At 36.4% G+C, this 20,963-nt stretch overlaps 1 protein-coding gene across 3 annotated transcripts in view; it reads left to right on the top strand.

Annotated features, from left to right (window-relative positions):
- The window catches only part of PDE7A (phosphodiesterase 7A), a 75,089-nt gene that overhangs the window by 26,950 nt on the left and 27,176 nt on the right, over nt 1-20,963 (top strand). Inside the window, exons 2-3 of one of the 3 annotated variants that reach the window (XM_030943545.1) lie at nt 12,876-12,936; nt 20,080-20,163. In XM_030943545.1, coding sequence (XP_030799405.1) covers nt 12,876-12,936; nt 20,080-20,163 — 145 coding nt within the window. Of the gene's footprint in view, nt 1-12,875; nt 12,937-18,383; nt 20,164-20,963 lie in introns of those variants that run through there. The other 2 variants (XM_030943547.1, XM_030943546.1) reach the window with 2 other exon arrangements.

The raw sequence follows: 20,963 nt of genomic DNA, 5'->3' as shown, positions 1-20,963 counted from the left end.
TACGTGGGAATTGAAATTACTGTTGATTTGCTTCCAGTATACCATTCAGTCTTGGCAGAAGGTGTATTTAGCATGAAACACAGTAACTCAGAGCAGATAAAACTCAACTTCTTGAGTTTTAAGTCTACCTTTACTGAGTGGATTGCAGTCTTGAGACCCTGGTGGAACTTTGTCTTGTAACAATGGTACAGTTCTTCAACTCTTTGAAATCACAGATGAAGGTGTTTGTATTGAGCTCTAAGCTGGGCCTTGTTTCTGGCTGTGAATGAGCAGGTTGGCAGTACCTGCCAACAGGTGTGGGCAGATACAGGCTGCTTAGACCAGTCCTGATTGAGCATCTGTACAACTGCTAATAAGGGTCTCTGTCCAAGGTGACTCACTACATCCAAGGGTTAAAAATGAATATTTCCAAAAAAGTAAATGACAAATACATGTGTGTCAACTTTGTCCTTACTTTTTCATTCTTTTTTTTGTTTGTTTGTTTCTTTAAAGAGGCTTTTAAAAAAGTGGTGTATAACACCTTTCCAAAATCTCTTCTCTGGAGAAAAGCAGAAATCTTAGTTCTGTGAATTTAAGCAAAGTCCTAAAATGCCATAGTAAGTAAGCATCCTTTGAAAGCATGTGTCTGAATAAATCAGAGGACAATACTGTATTGTAGAACTTCAGTTAATCTTGTGGTGATTTGTTTTACCTAAAACAATAAATTTCAGAGTTTCTATATTTAAATGATCTAAATCGGATTGCTTGTCACTGAGACAGTTTATACCATATAACATTTTTTCTTATGAAAACACATCTAGCTAAAAAACTGAAGTTCATGATATGACAGAGGTAGTGAGAGTGTTCAAATTTGTATTGCAAAAGAATAATTTTGAAAAGAAGTAAACTGTTTCAAGGTGTTTAATCTATGTGAGGAAGTTAAAAAAGTGTTTTTATACACCCCTCAACTACGATATGTATCGTTTTGCCTTTTTAAGTGTTACGTGTCCATTTCTGTCAACCTACAAAATCATGATGTTGAGTAAATAAGAGGAAAGGTTTAAAACAGCCAACAGAAAAATACAATGTTTAATAATGTGCTTTTTTGGACAAAGATTTATATGATTACTTTATAAAATATAGACTACCTCGCACCCCTTCTAGAAATAAAGGACACAGCATGATCCTAATAGTTTTCTATTGCTATGTTGCAGTAGCAATAGAAAATTCACAGAATGATGATACTAAAATGCAAGTTTTTTGACTTCTTTGATTGATTGGGATTGTATCTTTTCTAAGGGGGATTTCTTTCATTTTCTATCTTACTGCGGGCTGAAATGGGAGATTTCTAAAACTGAAAAGTGTTTTTTAAGGGTGTAATTTCTGCCCTGTGGATCCGTAGCTGTCCTTGACTTTCAAAGTTCATGTTTTGGAGTTCTCAGCCCTTGGTTTAAGATCAACCAGCCTTTTGAGTTTAGTTGCAACAAATGAGGCAGTTGCAATGGTGATTAATATGTGGTTGTGAAGGTGAATTTTGCTAACTTTGTTAGATTTTCATGTTTGCTTATTGCTTGCTAGCTCATATGTAGCTTTGTTCATGAGTCACTGTCCCTGGAATCATTCAAGAGATGTGTAGATGTGGCATTTAGGGACATGGTTTAGTGGTGAACTTGGCAGTGCTGGGTTAGCGGTTGGACTTGATGATCCTAAAGGTCTTCAACAACCTAAATGATTCTATGATTTTGTTAATAAACAGCTGGAGTAGTTGGAATCTTGTACCTAGTTGCAATTTGGGCTAACATGGCAAATCTTTTAAATAAGAAGCTGAATTGGAAGTAAATTGCTTAGGTAACATTTTAAAATAAGATGTAAATAGAAGTAGCATTTGTAAAAGTTGGTTATTTTGTATACAGTGGGAAATTCTAGAAGTTCTGCTCTCAGTATCTTATATCAGTATAAAAATAATGGTGCATTTTCTTATTTTTTTCCCTTGAGAGCAGTGTTTAGTGGTTGGGTTGGGTTGCAGCAGTAGCTACCCACACTTGTTACAAGAATACTTATAGATTATCATTTAATTATTCTATTTGAGTGAAGTCTGCTGGAGAAAGAGATCACACATGATATATAATGAGACGGGGAGAAAAGCAAAGAAAAGATGGAAATGAGTTGTCTTTTTTTTCCGCTGTGTGCTGATGAATTTGTAAATGATAGGCTTATTCCTCTACTGTCATTACATGCTGTTAACGTAGTAAAGTTCCCAGACTGCTTCACAGTAAGTAATAGGTCAGTCAGGAGTGTATCCTAGAAATCAGTGTGCCACAGGCCTCTGTTCTGGAAGGGGGTGTTTGAAGGGCAAAGGAGACTCCATGGAGATTTCTTTTCTGGGCCAGGTGCACAGGTGCAGGCGCATGAAATCAGGTCATTCTGGCAAGTAGGAGTGATAAGTGACTTTATGCCTCCAACTGAGCATAAAAACTCGGGTGGTGATAGAGATCGACAAAGCCCTGCTGTATTTAAATGGAGCATCATTTGAGACCCAGCAGTGTGTCTGAAATCTGGTGCTCTTGCTTCAACTCTGGATTTCTTGTAGGTGTTACTGAAATGTTTTCTTGGGGGTTAGAGTATTTAAAGGCATTTCTGCACAAACAGTAGTTACTAAGCTTTGTAAGGTAACCCTGAGCCATTCCTCAGGGCTGATGAACTTCAGGAAAATAAATAAATACAGAGAAGTATTGGAATAGATGGGTATTTAGAAATACGCAAGTAAAATTGGGATCCTGTACGTGGTACTCCAAATAGCAGAGTATGTAATAGGAAATACTGGGTTTCTGCATGGAGCCTTGCAGATCTCTAGGAGTGTATATGGAAATAATTGGAGCCATACAAATAATCATGGTGCATTAATGGGGGAGCTACTTTGAATGGGTAGGAGCTGGTCCTGCGTTGCCTGTTTCCCAATGAGAGCAATGGTATCCCAATGAGAGCAAACGGGTATCTTTAGCAAATTCCTTAGCGGAATCTTTCTAACTGTTTCAAGACCCCAGCTGCTTTCTGCTGTATTGATAATGCATGCTTGTCTTATCAGAAATAGCACAGAGAGGTTTGTTCAGTAAGCGCAAAAATTGTAGCAAAACATGCCTTTGACTGCTTAAATGCATCTACATTGCTGCATATCATCCAAGTCTACATTGATGCCATTGGGATATTTCTGTTTCTTTAGAAATGGTAAGAGACAGCAATTGCACTTGTACATGTGAGCTGATGGTAAGGAGAGAGGAATAGGTAACAACTTGTATGTGAATTTACGTACTGTAAATCTTGCCTTACCAAACGTGGTGTCTCTGCAGACATCAAGAAAATGGGTGTTAGAAAAACTGAAGAAGAATCTGTTAGAAAGCAGTAAGGAAAAAGAGAAGAAAGAAAATGAAACAGCATTAGCAGCTTCCCCAATTAAAAAAGAAAACAAACAACCAAACAATGGAATATATGATAGGTATTCTTTTTTGTGTGCTTCTTAGTTTCAAGATGAAGCTGAGACTGATGGTGTTGTCCACAGCTGAAGGGTCCCTGCAATCCCAGAACTGAGGCAGTATAACAGGGAGTAGTCAACGCAGAAGGAATTTAGTATTACCACATTTTTATGTAGTCTTCTACCTGCAGGTTTATGGTACTTACTAATAACTTGGAATAATTTCTTCTTTGTAAAATGTAATCTCTTTCACTTTCACCTTGCAGTTGTTAGTGGGGTTATTCAAAGCAACACTTTATCCAGAAGAAGCACTTTAGCTTCTGTGTTGATTTGTTAAACTTCTCGCACAAACCAGTGCACTTTCTGATCTTACTCTGTCTCCAAATTCAGAATTGTATTGCCAAAATAATCTTTCAATTTCCAAGCTGTAATTAAAACAAATAATGGTCTAGTGGTGCTTAACAAGCAGTCAAATACTTTTATTTCTGTGTTCTCATATTAAACTTAAACATGAGACAGTTTTAAGATAACCTCCAGTAAGAGAAGGCTTCTTAATTAAACCACTTAATGGTGGAAGACAAAAGAGGAAAGAGTGATCACTTTGTATAGTTCTGTTTGCTAAGATAATGTATTTCTGAAATTGGTGGAAGAAAGTCTTCCTCCATGCACCTAGGGCAAGACTATGCACATGCTCCAAGAACATCTTCATGTGTTTTGAGACAGGAAAACAAGATTTGTCAGGGATTGATAATAGTGGTGACGGAGAGGAATGCTTGACATTTCAGAGTATAAGGCTATTTATGCTTGAGTTTTATTCAGAGGAGAATTCAGTCTTGAAGCAAATCACCTCATTGTTCCTGTTTGCTGTGCTCATTTGATTGTTTTCTGGAGTGGTTTTGGTATGTGCTAACCAGGCTTCTTCCAAAAGAAACTAAATCATTCACTCATTTGTGTGCACCTAATGTGCCTTAACTCTCAATAAGGTTGTAGGGGTTTCATCAGTTACTGGATCATTTTTGGCAGCTTGAACCTCCTGTGGTAGGATCTCGTTCAGGAAGTTGGAGTAAATATGGCCTTCAAAAACAAATTAAAACTCTGGGCTTCATAATAGTATAGGTGTAAAGATCTGAGCAGCAGGTGTGTTTTGATCTGCTCCAGTTGTGCCAAATTGTAATGCAAATATAGCCTGATGCCATTTATTGTGGGTTTGTTTTTTTTAAAGAAACATCAGACTAGTAGTGATTAATTGTTAGGGTGTTTTAACCTTGTCAACTATTTGGAGGTGGTAATGTTTTTAAATTTATCTCTGTGACAGTTGGTATTTTATGTGGAACTTAACAGAGCTTTAGATAAGTGCTGCATTCATGAAGTGAGGTACCAAAAGGCCTATTCTTCCCTTTGGTTTTGATCTGACGGTTTTTCTGGGGCATGGGGACAGGGCAGAAGATAAATGCTTGGAATGTAATGGTTCTGTAGGGATTCACAGGTTGTGCTGAGAACATGATTATAGCATGATAAAAGACATCATAAATATTCAGAATCGTGATATAAAATAACAAAGAGCTCTACCCCACTTAACAAATTTTCTCCTTAATTTAGTAAACATCTGCTGTGGTGTGTCTCCCCTTTTCCTGTGGAAGGGAGGAAATTAGTTTCTTAATGTTAAAACTACTCCTTTGGTGATCTGAGCTAACTTTTGTGTCTTGTACACATATTGGAATTTTGAATTGATATTTTGCAAAAAAAAAAAAAAGGAAGAGCAGATTCTTCATATACATTTGCTTTCAGTTATTCAGCATCATCCTTTTAAACTCCTCTTTATCCTACACTGTTCCTTTTTCTCCCCCACTGTAGATCCTTTTTTTTCTTAAGTATTTGAGATTTCTTTGTATTTTTGAAATGAAACACTTTTGTCAGCTTAAAATGACAGAAATTAGAATGAATCTCAAGGCTGCACCAAGCATATAGGACCAGTTTGCTGCACAATCAGTGTTCTTGGAGGAAGTTAGACTGCTTTCCAGCCCTGGGAAGGGCTGGAGAGGCTGTAGCCAGGTTCAGCCCTTGGAGCAATAAATAAAAGCCCCATCCAGTTCAGGCATGAGTGTGAATGGCTAATATGAAGAATGGCTTGGTATTTAGTGGACAGAAGAAGTTAGATAATGACAATTGGTTTGAACAATTGCACATATTCGGTGCATTAACTTTCATTAACATTATTTATAGTACGTTGCTATAGAAGCAATTTTGAAATATGTTTTGAAGTTCAGTTCTTAGCAATTCTCCCGGTGGCAGAGATAAAAGGAACCTGTGAATATCACAAATGCTGGAATCTGCTGGAAACAGGCTTTTCATAGCATTTGAAGGCAAGGCAGTATCCTGACTTAGCTCGGGTGTTTTGACTACTGGAGTTTGATCCTATTGTCTGGCACACTTTGCTGTATTTAAAGATGATGACAGGATGTAATCATGGTTTTACATTTCCGTTGGCATTTCTGTGGGGTTTAGTAAGGTTTTACTAATTGCCATGTCCTCTGCTTGTAAAACTTTCTTGTTGAGTCCGGCGTTGGCAGCGAGAGGAGTGGGGCAGAGCACATTGCAGGGGCTGTCAGGTGACAGCTGCTGCCTGCCTTGTGCCTCACTGCTGTGCCCTGCTGCTTTCAGCACTGGCGGCCATCGGGGGAGAGTATGCTTCAGGTATTTGGGGTGATCTAATGGGAATTACATTGATCTGGTGTTTAGCTCTGATCCTTATCAAATGGATTACTTCTAAGGTAGGCCATTTTTAAAATCTGTTTTGACTAACTGGGTTTATAGGCGGTCAGAGACAAAACAAGTCATTAAGAACTTCATAAGTGCTTATTTTTCCTTTTAAAATCTAATCTGTTTTGGAAACATCATTTGCCATTTAAGATTGTGTTTCTTAAGTGTTCATACATGATTTTGTAGATCTTGACTTTTGCTTGCCTTGAAGTGGGAAGGAGTGTGTTTGTAGCAGTGCCAGTTAGGAGAGGGGAAAAAAGGGATCTGAAATGGCTTCTGAATGGCAGGAGCTGGCTTGCCTGTGTTACCAACAGATTTCCAGTTTTATAGCACCTTAAAGCCTTTGTGAAAATAAGGAAAAACAATTTTAAACATAGTGAGAATAATACAAATTAGTGTATTTTGCTTCCTGGACAGGATATCCTTTTTGTATTGTTGATTTCAGAGTTGCAGGAGTGGAAATACCAGTTTTGTTTGCTTATGTGAAATATCTACTTTACTTTGTAGCCTTTCTATTTGAGATCCCTGTGTTTTGCAAAATGCATGCTAATGTTAGGATTAAGTTTTCACTCTCACATTCCAAAGAATGTAAGTATCCCCATAATGGATATTTGTGCTGGTAAATATAGGTGAGATTGGTGTCTGGAGATGAGACCAGGCTCTTCTTAGCATAGCTCACTGCAAAAAGGAGGAATAAATTTAAGTGTAGGATTATGAAGGAGAGCCAGACTAATTGGAGAGAACTAAGGAAACTGAAAAAAAATAGAGTTCCTGCATTCATAGATAATTTTTTTGTTATTGCTACTGATACACACTTCTAAAATTTTTGTACAGTTAACAGGAGAATCTGAACCAGCATGAATTTGAGTTTGTTGTGAAAACAAGCTTTGCCAGGCACCCATGCCTGTACTCTTCAGTCATTGCCAGTAATGTGTTTCTAAATTTATTAAAAGCAAAAATGGTCAGGCTTAGTTGCTAGCACTTGTGACAACTTTTGTCACATCAAGAAAGAGACCAGGATGCCCAATGGATGTTCACTTGTGACTGAAGGCAGATTCTAGAGATTTACAGCCTGTGTGCTAGACCAGTACATCATCTGCATTTTGCTGGTATATTGTTGAACTGCTGGCTTTTTGGAACTTGACATAAAAGACGTATTCAAGGATTATGTCTAATTCAGTTTGGTCAGAGATTGTTTTAAGGTGGGGAAAAAGAAAAATTCCAGGTAGCTGACATAATACAGTTAGGCATAAAATTCCCTGCTATTTATGATTGTGTTTCTACATGTGCTAGTGGTGGTTTCTTTTAAAGAATTAGTATTTTTGTGTTCATTCAGTTACCTATTTTGCCATTGCCTTGATGCTATTCAGATTTAGTTTCCTTAGGCAATATCCCTGTGTATTACTGTCTTCACTTAAACCAATTGCTTGTGGGGGTTTTTTTGACTGTACATTCTTTCTGATCAGTTGTCAAGCTTTTGTTTTGTGTATTTTTAAGTCTTGATTTTTTTTTAATGTTGATAAAGCTTTGGATAAATTTTATGCCACATGATATACATCTCAGGTATATAAGAAAAAATAGCTTACAGACGCTTGTGAGATATATGTATCGCTAACATTGATAACTAGCAGTCAAATGATAGCTACATTTAAAAATGGTTGCCATCTGTCTTGGAAGGTGATAATGTGAAATAGCTTTATATGGAAGAAAATATTAAAATTGTCACATTTGAATATTTGAAGGAAAGGTGTGGTTCTTATTGCTGATTAAATTTCAGAAAAGCAGTATGAATGACATTTTCTTAGTGCTGGTAAACTTTCAGAGTAATGCTTTGAACTGCAGTGAAATTTTTAAATAGTAGTAGGACCATTTTGCAGTGGCTTACCTGAATTCAGTGTCAATTTAAGTGCTTCTGAAGAGCATTTTTCTGTGCTTTAGTGAGTTAAAAACTTGATGGTGCTTTTTGGAAAACTGACTCTTAGCATGGAACTTTTAAATACCTGAAATAAGTCTAAGATATATGACAGTCTTGCTTTTGAAATCTAGTTATAGTTGGAGAAGTAAGGTCTTAACTAGTTTGTCATTCTCAAGACTTCTAGCTCATAAATGGTCTTATGATCTTAAATGCTTTCCAAGGGTGTATATTTGAGGCAGCATAACCGGTACATTGCAATTGGTATAACAACTTCACACTTGTCTTCAGATCAGTTGAGACTAATGCTCTGATAGTTCAGCAGAGAGCTTGGACAAGAAAGTCAGGTAGGTAAAAACACAGGCCTGTGTTGCTTTCTGTCCTCTGTCTTCTCTTTCCCAGCTCAGTTGCTCTGAATAAACAACTGAGTAGCAAAATGAGGGTTGTGTAGTCCATCAAGAAGCATGGATGGTTCTTTTGATGGGTGGTACTGAAGTTTGAAGGCCAACAGCTCTAGCAGGTGTTGTTAGAGAATGAGGAGTTGTTTTGCTAGACAGTCCACAAGCGAGCCCTTGCCAAAATGAAGTGCCCAGCAGTAATGCTGGTGCTCTGCTCTCAGCAAGATTGGGAAATGTGTGCGATAAAACTGATACATCAATGGAAACATTTCTGTTTGACACAAACAGCAGCAGGTGCTCCATTTCCAAGTGGTACATGCAAATGCTTGTACTCCCAAGCATCACTGAAACGGTTTCCCTTTGAAGATGTATCTGTGTGCTATTTTGGCACATTGTTCCCATTGCGTGGCCTTTAATAACTTTCTATACTCTGTGAAAAGATATTCAGAGAGATCTGACTTAAATCTATGTTCTGGTAGATACTCCCTTTGCATGTTTTTGCAGAGTCCTTGTATCAGTGTTGTTCTTAGAGGATTAATGGATCTTCCAGTTTAGTTTGAACTTCTTCCATTCACTTTCTACAAATATGTCTCAAAGGAGAGGAAAAATGGAAACTTTTTGACTGTATCACCCTTTTGAAGAGTAGATGATACTCTAGTGTGAAACTGAAGTTTAAGGTGAGGCTTTGAAAGTGGAAGTCCAGTATAAACTATCCTCCCCAGTCATCTTTCTGACATCCATCTTCACGGCTGAAGCAATCAGCCCACCCAGGTCAGGTGGCTGTGCTCGTGCCTGGAAGGGAGCAGAGCAGTTGAAAACCTCAGATAATCATTTGAGGAATTTGTTGAATCACTTAGGATCCAGCACATTCCCAGCAACCAAGTTGTCCTTGTGCTTGCAAATGGAACCTGCCTAAACACAGACCCATGAGGGTTGTCTTGTCTTTGAGCACTAGTAACTCTGTCTGCTTGCTGGAATGGTGCTTATTTGTTTGATATTGTACAGAGGGTCAGTATTGTTGTTAACAGGTACAAATCTTCAGGTAGACCAGAGAGGTGGTGCAGAGATTTAGAAATAAATTCTTATGCTAAATGAGTTAAAAATATTTACAATAACACGACGACAAGTAATATTTTCTGATCCATGGTCTCCGTAGTGTATGCTATGGTTGTTTCAACTTTGTAAGTAAGGTATATTTTTAGGGTAAATATGGTGTTGGTGTCTTGGTGTAGGCTACAGAGAGTGGGCCTTAGATTAACCATGAGGAGGGTGGCATTTTTGGTCATCAACAAGGGTAAAATCCTGCTGATTAAATTGTTTGAACAGTTTGGTGCTTGGCAGTAACTTTAGTTCTTCAAGACACATTTGTCTTCCTTCTTATGAATTTGCTGTCTGATCATATTGCAGGAAAAACTGAAGCATTAAATCGGTTTTTCTCTTTGCTGGGTTTAAGTACTGTAATCGACAATATATCTTAAAGAACCCCATAGAGGTTATGTTAAATTACTTCTCTCTTTCTGCCTTTTTCCTTGCATTTTTCTGGAGTACTGTAGGGGGTAGAATAGCAAATGCACTGACAGTATTATTTAAAGTGGGAAAATAGGTGATGCAGCACAACCTGCAGGGGATGGTCTGTTACATATTTGCAGGGTAAGCTGACACAAAGCAATCTGTGTCTGGATGAGTGTAGTATTAGTTGCTTACTTAGCTTTGTCCTTTGTCTCTGACTGCCCACCACAGTGCTCAACTCTGTACCTCACTAAAGGAGGACTAAAGATAAAAGATGTGACCACTCATTACCCCCCCCAACATCTGTTGGTGGAACTTGCTAATACATGTTTTCCTCTTACCTATTTCATTTAAACAAATTTAAATTAATAAGTATATTTGAGACCTCAATCCTTTTAGCAGAATTTGCTGAAATTGTCCTGCTATTTGTGTAGTATTGCTAGTGAAATCATACAATAAATTGTCTCTATTTTTCCTTAGAGAACCAAACTTTTTAAGCTAATTTTACTAGATTTGATTGTTTCAAATATATCCTTGCAGAGCAAAATCACTTGCCTGTATGAGCAACTACTGTATGTTTTTAAAAATGTGCTTTGTATTTGATATCATACATAGATGCACTACTATATATATACTGCTTTATCTATTTTATTTTATTTTAGGGAGTAAGTAATATTTTAGAATCAATATATCAAAAGGATTTATTTTCAGTAAATTTTTGTATATTGTTTTCTTTCTTGCAGACTAATGCTCCAGTTGTATGTGGGTCTTGTAGCTGCATGTGTGCTTAGGTTTCTCCTGTATTAGATTACAGAACTGTACTGGACATGTCCAGAAATCTGTGATAGACAGGTGCAAATTGCAAGTTAGCACTAAATTACATCACTGATTGTGCCTAGTCAGTGATACGAAATGTTCCAGGCTACGGAAAATATATTCAGCTGAGATTTTCTGAAACTCAAAGGCAAGTTTAATGAAAAACATTGAAAATGTTAGTGAGAAATCAGCATCATTTTCTGGCTGAGTAGTTGTATTTCTACCTTTCCCATCGGGACAGGCGTACTGCTGTGAGAAATGCTGTACAAACATATATTGAGGAATTATTTGCATGGTTTATGATCTTCCAAGAAAATATAGAACAAAGGCTGAGACAACATTAAAGTTCTGTATGGGGAGTTCTTCCTTGTAGTCTTTACAACAGCTTGGACCCCATTATTATTATTGGACCCCATCTGGAGCTAGGTATTTTGGTCACTTCTGTAATTGCATATTAATGTTACTTTTGTGAAAAACTTCTACAACTTCAAGTGTAAGGTTTTATTTTTTGTTTTGGCATGAAAAATATTTAAAGTAAAGTGTAACTTAGGAGTTTGGAGTCTTAGCCCATGACTTGCATAGATCATAGTGATTGAGGTCACTCATCTCTAGTCTGTCCTTGAGTTCGTTTAGGTTGTTCTTTAGATAGATGCATATCAGCAGTTCTGCCTTTTTGCCTTTCCATGTAATTTTTCTTTCCTTAATTTCCTTCAGAATTCTTCTCAATAGGCAACATTTTTTTTTCTATCCTGTTTCCTGACGTGATTTGATTTCTTATCTTTTGAACTTGCACGTTTTCAGGTTGTTGTGTGTCCCTGAGGTAGTGTTGTTCCTGATGTGTACATGAAGAAATGGGTGATTGTGTTTGCTACCAGACTGACTTTTATCTGAAATTCTCAAAGGCATGTGGTGACTCTTGGTGGCATCAAGGACTTCACTGTCCTCAGTGTAAGAAAGAAGTGTGGTGTACAGAGAAAGGTCATAGGAGTTTCTTATGTGCACTTCCCACAAAAAATCTTATTTCTGTAAAGAACAAATGTTCTGAACTGTCAAAATGGAGGTCTGATTGTGAAGGTGATCCTTTCATCCTAGGATTAACAAGTAACATTAATGAAGGCCTTAGGAAGGGGCAGAAGATGGTCAAAGTACAATAAAGGCACGATGTGGGGCTGGGTGCTAGGTGGAGTCACGCTTTGCAGACTGTGTGATGCCATTGAGAACATTCCTCCACTTTCTAGCTGCTAGAGGAGAAGTTCACCACTTCATGGGAGACTTCCTAGATTGTAACTACCACAGTAGCTGAATATGTATGAAACATATGTGTGGTAAACATATGTGTGGTAAACATTTGTAGGTAAAAAATACAGTTTATGGGGGAGTATCTCAATCTTGTGCATGGATAACTTGATGACTCTTCTGAACTTTTATCATCAAATTTGAAATACTACTTGCTGGCTTTCTCTGAAATGCCTTTATGTATAACATCTTACCTCAGTGATACCTTGCTTTGCCTACAGAAAATACAGAGTAGAATGAAAGTAGCATGTGGTATCCTAGGGCAGCGCTAATGGTTAAGTTTTAATTTCACTTATTACATCTCTTACCTTTGGAAGATGGAAATACCCCATAGGTAAATGTAGATACATGAACCAGGAACTGCAAGTATTTGTTTCAATATGGTGTTCTAGAAGGCTATGAGGAGCACTTCCTTGTGTGTGTGCAATCTCGTTCTATGTCATTCCTGTTGTGAGGAATGATTGAGGAACACTGGAAAGGAATATCTGGGGGTGTTTTTAACCATGCTCTGATCTCACGTTTCATAATCTTTTCACTACCAATTCCTATCCTTCCTTTGTTCCCTCTTAAAGCAAAATCACTCGATACATATACTTGTAAAATGCATTTTGCATGAAAGACACACAATTTCTAAAATTAATGCTGAGTTAAAATGGAAATGATTGATACTTTATTTTCATTTCAATTTAAAAATTATTTGCTTCTAACTTGCTTAAAATGCACTTATTTTTTTCAGAGACGTGGAGCAATTTCCTATGACAGCTCAGATCAGACTGCGTTGTACATTCGTATGCTAGGTAAGCATACCATTTTCTATATTGCAAGTTCCAACATTTATGATTGACTTAAATAATAACTTTTTTATATCTCTGTTGAATTGATAAACTTAGTGTTCTCTTTCTCCTGGATAATATTTTGGTTAGAATCTCTACAAGAGTTTGGGTTCTTATGTGTTGACTTGGGTTTTTTGGTTGTTTGCCTTTTTTCGTTTCTTCTTTCCTGAGTTAAACATTGTGTAGGATGTTTTACTCCTATATTGAAGAAAAAGGAAAGGTCTTATAATTAACCCAATGTGTTTGGTAGAATTAAAGGTTTCTAAGTGACTCATGATTGATCTTTCTGTAATGGAATTTACCACGTCTGCATGGTATCTTTCTAGTTAAAACTATACCTTAGAGAACACTTACTGAAGAGTTAGCACACATTCTTAAAAACTTCGGTACTGAGGCTGTGAAATGTGCGAGGAGTTCTTGAAATAATGATGTGATTTTAAACAATATTTTTCTCGTATATCCTAGGAGGTGATTTGAGAAAGGAAAGGGTGCTTGACAGGGCTGAGTAGTTCAGTCAGCTTACTGAGGAGTGCTTCCAGAGTAGCAAGGAGATAAAGGGTAAAGCCCAGTTCAAACAAAAGAATGGTATTGGGAGGGGAAAGCATCCAGGGGAGATCCTCTGTGGTAGTGAGTGCGCAGAAGGAGTTGAGGTCATTTGTTGAGAGGAGGAAGATGCAAGGCTCTTGCAGATCTGGCTGCCAGATTCAGTATTTCCCACACCTCTTCTGGAGGCTGCTGGTGGTGCAGATGGCATGGGGACTGTGTATGTGCTCTAAGTCTGTTTCACTGCTGTGTGATGCCACTTAATTTAAGCCACCTTGAGCTATGAATCTGTGTTGAAACGGACATTGAATGCTTGCATGTCTCACACAGCTCAATGAGCACCAGAAGCTACTCATTACAAATTCTTAACCATCTCCAACTAAATCAGCCAGAACATGTCTTTTTATGCCCTGGGTCTTTTCAATTTAGTTGTATATTGCACATGTTCAAGTCCCCAGAAATTCATAACTGCATTGTCTCTGAATTTAAAGTTGTAAGCTATATGCATGTGTGTATAAGAATTTATAGTCCTAACCTACATATTTAGGAATATATGGTCATATATACATATGAATTAATTTTTGACTTAGCAGCTTCACATTTTTTTCCCAGTTGTTTTGATTTTTTACTTTTATGTAGTTGGTAGTGCTGTAGCACTGACTGTCTGCTGAAGGGGTTTTGATCAGAGAATTTAATTACTTTGGGGATTTGTTAAGATGAGAACAGAAGATACTGGGTTCTAAATGTTTATTGAAAAAGGTGCTGGGTTGTTGTTGTAAATAGGTTTATTTTGTTTTCAGAAGTTAAAATGAAGTAGTTAGGCCCATCATTTCTGCAGAAGGATTTGTGATAATGCTCAAGTAATTCTAGAGAGAAGCAAAACATGGCTTCCTCTAGTTTTTGACATATACATCTGGCTGGAGAGAAAAATTTAATTTGTCTTGGAAAACTTCCACTATTCTCATAGGTAGAACTGGAAAATATTCAGAACATGATGTTAAGTAAATTAATTTTTCACTTGTACTCTCATTGAAATTAATTATTACATAATGAGATTGATGTTTGTTATGAATAGTATAATTCTTGCTGGCATAATTCACTCATGCTGTTCTGCTATTCAGAAGCAGTAAATCTTGTAAAGGATTGACTTCCAACTTAGGTGGGGGAGGAGGGTACCAACAAGCAAACAAAAAATTGCTCATGGCATGTTTGAATCATTGTGTGGTAAATTTGTGTTATTTTCTCTTAATAGATATCACTTGGTTTATGCAAATGTTATCTGTACTATACTGTACAAGTTGGCAGCTGTTTACATATTTATTATTTTTGTACTTGTAAATTGACTGTAAAAAAGACCAGCCTGAAAGCTGAACAGTTGGACTCATCAGTATGTAGGAACATTCATATTAGAGTAGATTCAGGGGTTAATATATTCCATTACAATTTTTTGCAAGAAATGTGAAGCATTGCTTTTCCTGAAGTATTATAAGAGTTTTGTCTTTGTTCTATTTATCTTAGTGCACTTGAGCAGAATAAGCTATAAGGAATCCTCAGCTGTAACTTAATGGGAAGTTAGTCATGAGAAGATTTGCCTTTTACTTGGTTGGTTTTTTTCCATACTAATGGAATAAATGTATCTACTAATAAAATGTACCTTGATAAGGTGTTTATCTTAACAGACCAAAAATGTAAGGCTAAAAGTATCTACAATAACTCCCTCTGCCTTTGTTTAGTTGTGCTGGCCATGAAGTTGCTTCATTCAATGTTTTCAGGCTGTTCCAATGGTAATCCAATAGAAATTCATTTACACTAAGTAAATAGGAATTCCTGTGCTATGGCAGTGGGTGCAGGTTCAATTTGAAAGATCCTGTTTTAGGAGTATGCAAAATAAAAAGCTCGCTCCTAACTGCCTTCATCAGTGTGTCGATATAAGCAGGCAGCGTTGACTGTAATGACTCATCTGTCATACCCCATTCCCAAAATATACACTAAGCCACTCCCGTGTGCCTTATTTACTATTTTAAAATATAGATACAGATGCAGCATTGTAGAATTTTTCTTTTAAGACCTTGGAAAGGCTAAAACATCTGCATCACCTCAACCACTTTTCTCAGCAACTCTGAGGAATTCTCAAAATATCTTGTAAGTGCTTCTGTGTAATCTTGATACTTGATTTTTCTATTGCTTTTCTGGTTTCCTTTTCTTGTTGCTTTATATTGACTGAAAGTTTTTCTACGGTGCATGGGGTAGAAAGTGTGGGGCACTGACTGCTTGTATTGGTGAGCATGCACCTCTCAGCTGCAATTGGAGCATTTATCTTCCTTTAGAGGTCTTGATCACTTCAAATAGGAAACATTGGAGAAAAACTACTGTGTACTGTGCATGCTCTTCTCTGGTAGTGTTTTTTATGTTTTCTGTTTGCTTTAATTCTGGCACATTCAGCTGACCTGTCATCTGTTTTTCCAACAAATTTAATAGGAATTTTAATCTGTGAAGTTATTATTTCTGTCTGAAAAGCCTGCTCTTCACAACCTCATGGCTTTGACTTGAATCCTTTACCTTGAGGTGGCTGTCGTAATTTCTGCTCCCAGCTCCTCCATGGTCTCTGAGGTTTCTGCCCCTGCTCTGGATGGCCTCAGCTCCCCAAGCAGCTGCTGCATTGTTGCTGTGCCACACTGCAGTGTTGGGGCAGCACCAAGTATGTGCTGGGTAACCCCAACGCCCAGGGATGTCAGCTGTGGCATTTCAGCTGCCTCGTAAGTATCAGAGCTGTCCTTGTGGTGTGAGCAGGAATCTGAGACAGGGGCAGGAATTAAACAATCTATTTCAAGGTAAGTTTTGTTACAGCCCTAATTACTTTTCAGTTTTCAGTTATAGCTGCAAACCTCCCTCTTACATTCCTTCTTCCATGATTGATTTAGTCTTCAATTAAATTTTTGCCAGTATGATCTTTGTCTTAAAAATGCAAGTGATCCTGATTGTGCAGGACTGTTCTGGAAAAAAGTGTAGCTAAATACTCAGCCATCAGATATTGTATCATTTTTGTGCTAAGAGTAAAGGTTGGAAAGGAAAGCTTCACATTTTTAAAATCTTTCTCTTGATTCTTTGGAATCAGCAAAACTCTCAAAGAGGGAAAAAAATTGTTCCTGGAAGTCCAGTATCATTAAGATGCTGGACTTGAATGTGTTCCATGGAGGTAACACAGGAATCTTTCCAGTGTGGCTTAAAGTGGCTCAAGAAGAGACACTTCAGATAAAAGCTGTCAGTCAGCTTGCTGCCACTTCTGTGCCCTCTCCCAAGGAAATTTACCTATAAGCCGACTGTGGGTTCTGATGGCTTAAAAAGATTATGTAAGCATTTCAATATGTTTGTAAGGGTCTAAATAAACAAAAGTTATTCATAAGTTCTTTTGTTTTAGGTATTGAATTTTAATTGTCTTTTGGCTACTGTAGTAATGGTTGGCTCTGAGGTTGGACTTGTGTTGCTGTTTGAAGGAATTATGTAACAGTGTCCTTTTGTTTGATAAAAGTAATCTCAAATCTGAGATATCTTCTGCTTTTTTGTGAAGTTCTCTGTGAAGATAAACATGTCTCTTAAAATTAAATTCTGCATAACTTCACAGTCACAGGGTTGCAAAACACTTGTGCAGGATTTCCCAACCAAATTGATGTGAACATGTTATCTTCTGTGAAGGTACAATGAAGTGGGTGCATTTGGGATCCATTAATCTTCTGCAGGTTACATTAACCAAAGAGTGAATGCATAATGATGATCCAGTATTTCTGGATGTTTTGGAACTAACTATACATATGCACTAGAGATTAGTTTCACTGTGCTAATAGCACATTATTTCATAATGTGCAGCCAGTTATCCCTTTTTCTACTTCTGTTTATTTAGAAATTTCAGATGGATGTATGGTATCATCAAATTCCACTTGTACCAATATTTTTCAAGTACATTTATGGTCTGAAATCTTGAAAAATGCAGCAGTTCTGTACCATGATAATGGAGGCATCTCTTTTGCTTTTGTTTGGGCATAAGAGAATTTTCTGCTTTGTTTACTAGAATGAATTCCAGTCTTGTAGAAGGGATATGTTTTTCCAGAATAAATCCAGTTGTATTCTAAAAAAATTAATCAGTTGTTGAGATATTGTTCTTCTTTTTTTTTAATCGCTTCTTCTACCATGATTAGGGAGAGAGAATTTTGTTCAATAACTATGTAATGAAAATATTTACCTTCCTTGCTGGGAATTCCTCATTTTATATGTATGCAAGTAAATACAATATTTTAGCTTTTTCTTATTACAGCTGCCTTTTTCTTAGTTTGCCATGTGCATTTTTAGTATACAATTCCTTCTTTGGCTAAATATTCCTGTAAATAGATATTCTAATAATTCTTGTTTAAAGTAATGTAGTCAGTTGCATTTCTTCATTTTACTTACAGACAGTTTTTCTTGTTTTCCTCCCTAAAGTTCTCAACATTGCAGGCATTTCAAGGGTACCAAGGATACTATTATTCAGTCTATGCTGTTAGTCGAGGGTAGTAAATGAAAAAGAACAAAGCAGAGAGAAACTTTCTGGACATCATTTATCAGATGAACCTGCTCATTTTGTCGTTTGCACAATTCCATGTTGGTCTTCAGGTATTTTTCTGTAAACTTTTCCTATTCTTGACACTTAAAACAAATTGTTTGCCACAACCTAGTCATACACTGTCTGAAACTATTTGCTGATTGGTACTGTGGTTTGTAAATTTTAAAAGTAAAAAACTGCATTTTAAACTAAAAATAAATCACAAAAGCTGTATCCCCTTTTCTGTAAAAAATTAGTTTCACTAAAAAACCTCTTTTATTTTCTTTTAATTTAGCTGGTGAACTCATTCACACAGCTGTAGCTATGCCTGATTACCCAGATAAATATGAGTGAAAGGTAATGAAAGTCGAATTTTCCTCCGTGCACACTGTTACTTTCATATACAGCTACTAATGCATTTGCCCCCTCTCTTCCAAAGTTTCCTTTCTTTTTCATTTTTATTAATTTATTTTGTAAATAAAATTCACCAGTTGCTTGTGCCTAACAGAAGAGTTCTACAATTTGCTGCCTCTGTATTGCCTGGAAGGAAACAAGTCTCTTGCACTCTGCTCAAATGAATGCTTGAAGCCTTTATAAGTAATGTATTGTAAGTGGTCTGAAAATTAATACTTGGAGATAGTAATTGGGTTGCTTTCCCTTGCAGCTCAGTTATGGTTTTCAGTTAAAAAAAAAAAGATTAATTACTGAAGGGCACATGTATTTACTGTATTTTTACTGATGTGTAAACTTTAGGGGAGCCCTGGGCCTACTTACCTTTTTGTGGTCCTTCCAGCATGCCTCACAAGATAACATTCATGCATCACTGTAGATGTGTCAGTGTTTATAGATATGTATCTCTAGAAAGATACCTGTTAGGTATTTAAAAACATATTTACTGAAGTGTAAGTCAGTACCTTTAGCTATTTTCTGATAAGTTGACTGATTCAGCGTTACACATTGCAGGTTAGAAAAGAAAAAAAGGAAAAAAAATGCTCTCAAGATGCCTATGACTTGATGAAAAATAAATAGCTGTATTTTTATTTAGTTCTTATGGACTCAATCATAGTGCTTTTTGTTAATTACTTATTTTGGTTTCATATGGGAAGTGCTGTGTTTGAAGTGACGCGAATACAACACTTGATAGATTTTCATAATTAGAAACTACAACATTTGCACATCTTAAATTTATCTTTGTTAGGGTTTGAGGAGGGAAACAGTATTGCATTTGATTCTCAAAAGATTTTTCCAAATTTGTAATTGCTAAGGGATTTTAAGTGAAAGCTTTTAATGCAGGTGAACTGCTTATATTAATACATACAACTATCTAACGAAAGAATACTGATCAGCTTTCAGTTGGTAAAATGCATAAGTAGAAATCAAGTAGCATGCTAAAAGATTCAGGTTGAAGCTAATTACAGTGCAAAATAGTTTGATCAAATTTTAATACTGAGTTTTGGTATTTTAATAGGCTCTTGTGTAATATTCAAACAGCTGAGCGCAAGTAAGTAAATGCTAGTGGGAAAATATTATATAATATAAAACCATATTGTAACTAGCTTCTTTGCTAAAAGCTACCATTTCTAGAAATGGAATCTTTTTTGTATTCTACGAAGTGTTATTGTTGTATGTGTGTTACTGAGGAACAAATCAACTTTAAATGTTCTTGTTTTCTGTCATATTAAGGTGCATTTTTACCATACTGGTGTAGCAAGCTCTTCCTAATTTCATCTGAATGCTTATCACATGCTTCTGGCAACGTATGCTTAGGCAGGAGAGATTTTGGCAAGAAAGCATGTGATTGCATGTTTAACAAGTCTTCAAACTTTGTTTTGAATTTCACCTTTAAAACAAAAAGCATTGAAGTAGGCCTATTGTTTGAATTACTCTCCTCCATTAAGAACATGAATCTTTACCCCTCCAGGCTATGTTCATTTGCATTTTATCTCTGCCACTCTTCCACACTTTTATTTCACTCTTGACCCTGTTTCTAGGAGATGTGCGAGTAAGAAGTCGGGCAGGATTTGAAACAGAGAGAAGAGGTTCTCATCCATACATTGATTTCCGTATTTTTCACTGTAAGTATTTAAAAGCAGATAAATGACAAATAAACAAAGGCTTCAATCAATTTTAACTACTGAGCCTCTAAAGTAAAGTTAGCAGCTCTTATAACAAGACTATTTTTTTATACTTCTTAGGAAAATCTTTCTTTCTAGCTCATTACCAAAAATAGAAGAGGAAAATCTTCACTGCTAAATATTTTTTAAAAATATTATAATTTTAAACTCATTGAATTTAGACCTAAATCCATATGGAAATGAAGATGTATCTTCTAAACAGCTACTGATGTGTGTGCTGTGTGCTTACTTGGCAGACACAATCAGTTGAGAATACTTTTCTGTTTTTATAAAGCACTAGAAAGGCCCTGTCCAGGATGATGATTGAACAGAATTACAGTAATATCAATATTCTTGACCTCATCATAATGAACTAACATTTACATCTACTCAAGTGCATAGCTAGGACTTAAATTTTTGGACTGAGACAGATCTTAAATAAAAATTAAAGTTTTAGGAGAAAGTAGCAACCTTAATTTTTTTAATTATGTGTTTGAGATATCTTTTATTTTTTTCAGAAGTGTTACAAGAAGAAAATTTTTGTAGAGAAAAAAGTGAAATTATCCATCTATATTGTTGCAACTAAATTTGTCAGTAGTTGTGGTAATATAAAGTTTTGACACCACCAAACCAATATGCAGCAAAAGTGCAGGGGATCTGAGTCTTAATTAAATTATGCCAATAATGAAGGTATTAAGTGTCATAAAGGATCTATACCAGCATTGTATCAGCGCAATTCCAAGTATTCTGAATGCAATGGA

The sequence above is a fragment of the Camarhynchus parvulus genome, chromosome 2 (genome assembly GCF_901933205.1).
Source record: "Camarhynchus parvulus chromosome 2, STF_HiC, whole genome shotgun sequence".
Taxonomy (NCBI): domain Eukaryota; kingdom Metazoa; phylum Chordata; class Aves; order Passeriformes; family Thraupidae; genus Camarhynchus; species Camarhynchus parvulus.
The sequence above is the reverse complement of the archived record's forward strand: the minus strand, read 5'-3'. Positions and strand labels throughout refer to the sequence as shown.